Source organism: Pinus tabuliformis, chromosome 2_1 (genome assembly GCF_031772625.1).
Source record: "Pinus tabuliformis cultivar Carrire ecotype Pingquan chromosome 2_1, CPIR1, whole genome shotgun sequence".
Classification (NCBI taxonomy): domain Eukaryota; kingdom Viridiplantae; phylum Streptophyta; class Pinopsida; order Pinales; family Pinaceae; genus Pinus; species Pinus tabuliformis.
Window position 1 is genome coordinate 32,355,391 of NC_142299.1, and position 7,750 is coordinate 32,363,140.

The 7,750-nt window shown below is 38.9% G+C and overlaps 1 protein-coding gene across 1 annotated transcript; it reads right to left on the reverse strand.

The window, feature by feature from the left end:
* Positions 1-6,067: 6,067 nt before the first annotated feature.
* LOC149198638 (protein kinase STUNTED-like) lies at positions 6,068-6,852 on the reverse strand. The gene is made up of 3 exons (XM_089399295.1): positions 6,814-6,852; positions 6,562-6,711; positions 6,068-6,355 (listed from the first exon to the last, which is right to left on the reverse strand). Exons 1-3 carry the CDS (start codon positions 6,817-6,819, stop codon positions 6,083-6,085), a joined length of 429 nt encoding a protein of 142 aa, XP_089255421.1. The 5' UTR covers positions 6,820-6,852; the 3' UTR covers positions 6,068-6,082.
* Between the last annotated feature and the right edge of the window lie 898 nt (positions 6,853-7,750).

Here is a 7,750-nt window from a genome sequence, read left to right on the forward strand (position 1 = left end):
AGTTCCATAAGACCTCCACTCACAACACAAGTTAGTGTCGGGCCAAGCAGTCACTAGCGACCGAGCTAATGGTTTCAGAATCAGATGCATGTTCTGACTCTGAGTCAAAACCCGACAAGGGAATGACAAAGGCAAGCAGATTAGCAATGCATATCTCAATGCCACCATTACCACCACGAAGATCCAGAAGGGTGAACCCGAGGATCCAGAGGAGGAGGAGTGTCTCCTCCACTCGCGCATGTGGGTAAAGGGCTCCTCACTACAGTTCATTGTCAATAGCGAGAGCCAAAAGAACCTCATTTCGAGAGAGGTCATGAAGCAGCTCAGCCTACCAACCATATCACATCCATAATTGTACACCATCAGGTGGCTTCACCAAGGACGGGTCTTTGCATGAGCCAACAGTGTCGCCTTCCATACAACATCAAGCTTTTCATGGTTGAGGTATTGTGTGAGGTTGCTCCCCTTGATGTTTGTGATGTATTATTAGGACAACCATACTTTTGGAAGTGACATGTTGTGTATGAATCAAGGCCACATGCTATTACTGTTACTTTGGGAAATAAGTTCTACAGGATACCGGAGGTAGCACCACATACTATCATCTCTTTGGTTACTAAAAAACGATGCAATAAGCTCATTTCCAAAACCGAGAATTTTTTTTCCTGATGATACTCCCTCAAGGAAAGAAGAAGACGGTGGTGATGACCTCGAGAGAGGGCCCCTCTGGATGACAACTATAGGTGGACAAGGTTGTGTAGGAGTACGAGGACATCATCACCTCCCCCGCAGGGGTTCCTCTACACTGTCAGGTCAAGCACTCCATCGACCTGACCCCAGGTGCACTGTTGCCCAATGGACCAATCTATTGGCTCTCTGTTCTGGCGAACGATGAAATCAAGAGGCTGAGGAAAGGTCACATTCATCCGTGTTCATCACCCTGTGGGAGCCCGATCATGTTGGTATAGAAGAAGGATGGGACATGGAGACTTTGTATTCACTAGCGGGCATTGAACAAGATCATTGTTCATAATAGGTACCCAATCCCATGGATTGATGACCTCGTGGACCAACTGAACGGGGAAAAATATTTCAGCAAGATCGATTTGAAGTCAGGATATCACCAAGTACCAATCAAACCCTTCGATGTGTGGAAGATTTCCTTCAAAGATAAGGAGGGCCTTTTCAAATGGTTGCCTTTCAGATTGAAGAATGCTCCTGCAACCTTCATGAGGCTAATGGATGACTTCTTGCAGTCATTCACTAACTCATTTGTAGTGGTATACTTGGATGACATCCTCATCTTCAGCCAGAGATGGGAAGAGCATCTCCACCACATCTGACAGGTTCTCCAAACACTGTGGCAACACAAGTTATGTGCCAATTTAGAGAAATGCACTTATGGAATGACCCAGGTTCAATATCTAGCATACACTATTAATGAACAAGGTTTTCATGTGGATCCAGCCAAGAACCAAGTCATGCGGGCCTGGCCATCTCCAACCACTCTGACAGAGCTCCACAGCTTTCTAGGTCTTTCCAACTTCTACCGGAGGCTCGTGTTGGGATTTTCCCATATCACTTGGCCCTTGAGACAAGTCACCAATGGAGGAGAGAAAGAAAAAATCTTTTGGTCTGAATCTCAACAGAAGCCATTCACAGAGTTGAAAGACCGCCTCTGCTCGGCACCAATGCTCATATTATTAGACTTGCAACAACCATTTGAGGTCGAGATAGATGCCTCTCACTATGCTATTGGGGCAGTCCTTACTCAAAACAGGCATCGAGTGGCATATCACAGTGAGACACTTTCAAACACAGTCTGAAAGTATCCCACTTGTAACAAAGAGATGTATTCTTGTTAAAATTGGCAACTATGGCAGAACTTTATGTGGGTCATCTTATTCATGGATGATAATATGTTCATTAGATTCCTCTCATCGAGAGGTGTAGGATTGATATAAAGATCATCCGATTCCGATAAGTATTCATGTTGATATGAATTTATTTTGATTATGGAATTATTATCAGGACGACCTACAACTCATGTAGGCTCAGAAGCCCAACAGTCGCATCTATTCAAACACCATCATTTGTGTATAAATACAAGAGGAATTTTCCTCATTTGTACTCACTCATGTCATCACATCTCTCTCTCTACTGCGCAGAAAAGAGTCTCTTCTCTATTGCGCAGAAAAGGGTCTCTCCCTCACACATGTGAAGCCGGAAGCTGGTGAAACTGAAGCTGTAGAAGTAACGATTAACTTGTGTGGACGAGCTCCATGAGAATGTTGACTATCAGAGATGGAAGATGTCTATCGATCTAACCCTAGAAGATCAAGGAGTGTTGGACCATGTAAGAGGCAATATTGTTGAGCCTCCATCAAATGCACCTGCTGCTGCTAGGAACAAATGGAAGAACAGAGAAGTTAAAGCGAAGAAGATCATCCGGGACTCTATTGACAAGTACTTGGTGGCCTACATCTCTGAACTAGACACCTCCAAGGAAATCTACAATAGACTGGTGAGTTTATTTTAAAGTTAAGATGCAATTCAAGTTTTGTTTCTTATAAATAAGCTGAGGCAAATCAAGAAGGGTAAAGATGAGAGTATGCAAGCATACTTCTTAAGGATCACCGAAATCATGAACGATCTCCTATCTACTGGGGAGGCTATTACTAACATGGAAATGGCACTCACGACTCTTGTATGATTACCATCTGAATGGTACGTGTTCAAGACTACTCTTCTGAACTATAATAAAATTCTTGGTTTCGAGGAATTAATGGCTAGATGCATTCAAGAAGAAACAAGGGTAGAAAATCAAGAAATGCCCATGCCTAAAGGTCCTTCTGCTACCTTTTCTTCTCATGCTAAGAAAAGAAATAATTCCAGGACTAAATCAAAAGGAAAGGCTATACCTAAGGGTGGAAAAAAAGGACGATGTTACATCTATGATAAGTAGGTCACTATGCAAGGGATTGCCCTGATAGAAAGGATTCACACCGGGATGATGATCAAAATCCCTCTGATGGCAATTAAAGGAATGAAAAATTCAACAGCAAAGGTAAGAGAGAGTTGAGAATCAAGGAAGAGGACAGGCATTCAAGAAGGCTAGAAATTCTAGGATGTACTAAATGCACCTGACCTCTGAAAGAACCTGGTGTCCATCTCGGCAATGGAAGGCAAAGGCTACAAGGTAACCTCCAGCGATGGCAAGGTACATATATGGAAAAATAATGTTAAAGATGACTTTACTTTTGAGTTTCATGTTTATTCATTATATCAGGTTGATGGAAGTCCGCTAGGTGTCATGTCTTATCACACATCTCTTTAGTCCAAACTTTGGCATGAGAGGTTTGCCCACCTTCAGGGAAAATTTTAAGAACCCCCCCCAAATTTATAAATATAATAATTGGGCGAATCTCCATGGTATATAGGAAAAATGGAAGGCGATTTTATCAATAATATAATATGTATATATAATTTTCTGGCGAATCTCTGACCAGGCATGGCGAATATTTTACTCAATTATAAAATATTGTAAGAACTTGGCAAGTCTTTCACTAAATAATAAAACTTTGTAAAGTCCTAGTGAATTTTAGCATTGTGAACTCTTAGAGAATTTTTTGAAGAAGTATAAAACCATATATGATAAGAGCCACATGGTGGCAATATCACTATCTTTTTTCACATTTCCACGACATGGAACTTGTCTATAAAATTATAAAAAAACCAACCAGGAACAGGAACAACTCAAATGCTTTGTGAGAGCTAGTCTAGAAAAAAGCAACAAATAACATGTCAGCAGAATTGTTCATCGGTGAGCCGCTATTTCGTGGGCAATCTGTAAAGGAGCAGTTGGATATCATATTTCCAAATCCGGGAAAGCCTTTCCCATCCCTCACAAGATTTGTTAAAAATGTTGGGTGTCTAGAAGGTGTGGATTTGCTGAAACAAATGTTACAAGTGGATGGAAACAAAAGAATAACAGCTAATGAAGCTTTGCAACATCCATACTTTCAGTCCTACAGGACTATAAAAAGCTGCCATAAAGATTAAAAATGGAAATCAGCTATAAATCTCTTGATGAAAACACTATCAAGATAGAGGACGATGCTCTCTTAAAGACAGAGCTGCTGGAAATGGAAGCAGGTGCTATGAAGCTGACACTAGTAAAAGATGGGACAGCACAGCTTCCCATAGTGCATCCCACTCTGGGACAATCAGTTTTTTGATGTTTTGCAGATTGGATTACAGTTTTGCAACTTGTTTTGGATTTGTCACCAACCTGATGTTTTGCTTCTAATTTATTTTCATCTGGTGATAAACAAAGTGTCAATCTTTTCTCGGGATAAAATAGTATTCTTTACAGACATATTAACTTGGCTGAAAAGTCCAGGACAATATGAACAGGACAGCTTCCAGGTTTTTTTGAAGATTTCTCCTATCAATTTACTGCCGGAGGGTTTTCTGTGATTTCTTGCACTTCTGAAATTTAATCAAATTTCTACTTGAAATAAAAGTTCAGAAGAGACTATATCACTAATGTTAAACACACATAATTGAGAAGCCGATATGAAGCATTGTTTTTTTGGGTGTGTTACAACTTTGGTGACCATGCAGCTCAGTCATTGCATGTTCGGTTTGTAACTCCACCTTGAAAGAGTGAAATGTGTGGTGTAGGATAAGAAGCTCTCTGTTAAGGCGCAATTGTTTTTCCCCAAAATTCTAATATCTAGATTCTATCTTGTTCATGTCTGTGTCAGGTGATGTTTCTTTTCATGTGCATGTGTTTAGTCAGATATAAAATACTCAAGTTCTCACCAGCCTGGGCTACAGTGGCCATTCTGATGATCTATTTCATAATCATTGCATTTTTCTAATAAAATGACATTATATTCATTTAAATTATGTGATTGAAATAGGGATACAAGAGCTTATTTGTATTTGAAGGTCTATAAGGCAGAGTATAAGCTCACACCAATCCTTGTTATTCTCTGCAAGAGAAAATCAGTTTCTATTTCACTCCTCAATAACACTGACTAAATCTCAGTTTGAAAATCAGTTAAATTAAGAAGACTAAATCCCAGTTTGAAAATCAGTTAAATTTAGATGAAATTACTCATTCAAAATCATTTGGATGAGGAAATTGTCAAATAATTGTAAGTTGTCGTCTTAGAGAACATGAAGGGAGCACATTCGTCATATTCTACCAACTGCAACATACCTACCTTCAATGCACTCTCTGTAAGGACCATAACGGGAGCAAATGTGGACCCATGTACAAATTTTTACTGCCTCAGGGTTTGTTTCGTCCTGTGACTACTAGGTTCGTTAGTCCTTCACACCACTGTTAGTCCTTCACATAACTCTCCAACAAAATGAATCCAAGAGTGGAATATAGACTCTTTACACGCAATTTATTTTCTAGAAAGTCTATACAGAGAAATGAAAGTTGCAAGTATAAGAATTATGCTTCAAAAATGAATTTTCTTGTGTAGTGAGCTATACCAAGGGTATGCTTTTGCAAAGTTTTATAACAGAAAAATTTGTCAAGACGAATTTATTAAGGAAATCTCTTGTTAGAAATGAAATCCAGTTGAGTTGAGATAAAGTCCATAGTTACAAAGAAGCATTACCAAAAAGTTACTCTTCTTGGTACTTGTCTACCCAGAGCAGTGTAATGAACACCGTAGATCCATTTTCACTATTTACATGAGATTGACAGTAAAAAGTAGAAATGTGGACACGACACTGAAAAAATCAGCATGCGAACAAAATATGCCAACTAGTCAAACATTGCTCAGATCTGCAGCCAAGATAATGGAGCACTGACATCTTGATCTTCCTTTCCGCCCATGAGCTTGCTTCTAACTTCAAGGAATGCTTTAACGAAGTCAATGTTATTGTTCAATCCCATAGTTTTCATACAATCCTTAGCTATTCTTTGAGGTCTAACATCATACGTCACATTCCTGGCCATATAAGAATATGAAATCACTGTGGCCATGGGAAACTTATAAAGCAACCATAAACAAATGTATTGCTGGCAACAAAACTCACTTCTTTTAATCTTGAATTAAAAGCTTGATGAATTGCTACATCGGCGCAGTCCGTAATCTTCCAAATAATTGTTTGTTGGCAAAATGCCCACACTATGATCTGTGCTACTAAGTGATACCGTATCATCATCCACCCCAAGCATGGCAAGGGTGAGATGGGTTTGTATATCATGCCCCCCCTGATTTTCTACAATGTCATCCTCATCTGAAGTATCCATATCCTTGATCATTGTATTCTGGCACCACGCCCAGTCAGTCCTCTCATCTTCTCCTTGTAGTAGTTTTAAAATCTGCCATTAATCATATCTTGGTATTAAAGAGTAAGCAGAGATGAACAAATGTGGTTAACATAGAGTGTTTTATAGCTAAAAGAAAATGTAAGAGAAATTGCACCCTAAAGTAATTTTTGCAGGTAAAGAATACCCTCAAAAAACACACAAGGTAGTAAAAACAAGCCCCTGAAGCATATAGAAATGAATAGAGGAAGATAAATTACTCGGCTCATGCAAGGACGGTAATGAGATGTTTCCCTTAGACAAAGCGTAGCAGCAAGCATCATTCTATGCATTTCATTTGTATCATAAACATTTTGCAAACATTTGTCAGCAAGACTTTCGATATTCCCATCCTGTAAGAGTGGTCTTGCCTGGTTTCAACATTTACAGAAGGTTAAACATGAGCCCCTAATAAGGATAATCAATATAAATAAACATGAAGAAGAGAGTCAACTGTAAAAACCAGGACTTACCCACATAATCAGGCTTTCTTGACCCTTGGGACTTGTTGTATCAATTGGCTTCCTTCCAGTTATTAGCTCAAGAAGGACCACACCAAATGCATACACATCCGTCTTCTCATTAACCTTTCCATAAACAAAGTATTCTAGAGCAAGATACTTGTCAAACTACAATCACAATTAGTGAATTTACAAATTAGATAGCTTTAATCTGAAAATGGCCAATCGAAACTGGGAAGATGCTTACATACCCAAATGTTCCTAAAACATCGCTGCAAGTGATATATGAAGATGTTGGTGCCCACCTTGCTAGCCCAAAATCTGACAACTATTATAATAACACGCACATTAATTCTGTTGAAATTTTTCATTAGTGCAGAATTCCAAGTTTCAGTTTACAAGTCTAGATCACTAAGATCTCTTCAAATACTGAATTGTGCAATTTAGTCTTGATTCTTCTTGCAGTAAAAAGATTTATACCTGTGGTTCAAACTCTTCAGAAAGCAAGATATTGGAAGACTTTACCTCTCCATTAATGACAGATTGAGAAAAGCCATTATGCAAGTAATCTAATGCTTCAGCAACTCCTACAGCCACTTTTAATCGCACTTTCCATGGAAGTATTGGCTTTTCCTCTCCTCCTGAAAAATATATACATAGTCAATAGCTAGGACTATAATCAAATCTCAGAAAAGAGAAAATGAAAGACCCTGCCATACAATACATAACACTATGATGCTTAAAACGTACTACTGCTTAATATTTCTACACAATTTCATGATTCTTAAAATGCAATACTTTGAGTATACACCATGGAGATTCTCTTCAAGGTTTCCTCTGGATACAAAATTATACACCAGAAGGCGGTTAAGGCCTTCTGCACAGTAACTGATAAGTGTAATGACATGGTTGTGCTTCAATAGAGTAAGAATCTCAACTTCAGAAAGAA

Bases quoted from the DNA above. Each gene is read 5' to 3' on its own strand.
- LOC149198638 (XM_089399295.1), bottom strand. The intron at 6,356-6,561 runs GTAATTTATCTT...GATTAATGGCAG, and splicing joins ACCGTCCTTGCATGAGCCGA to ATTTTAAAACTACTACAAGG.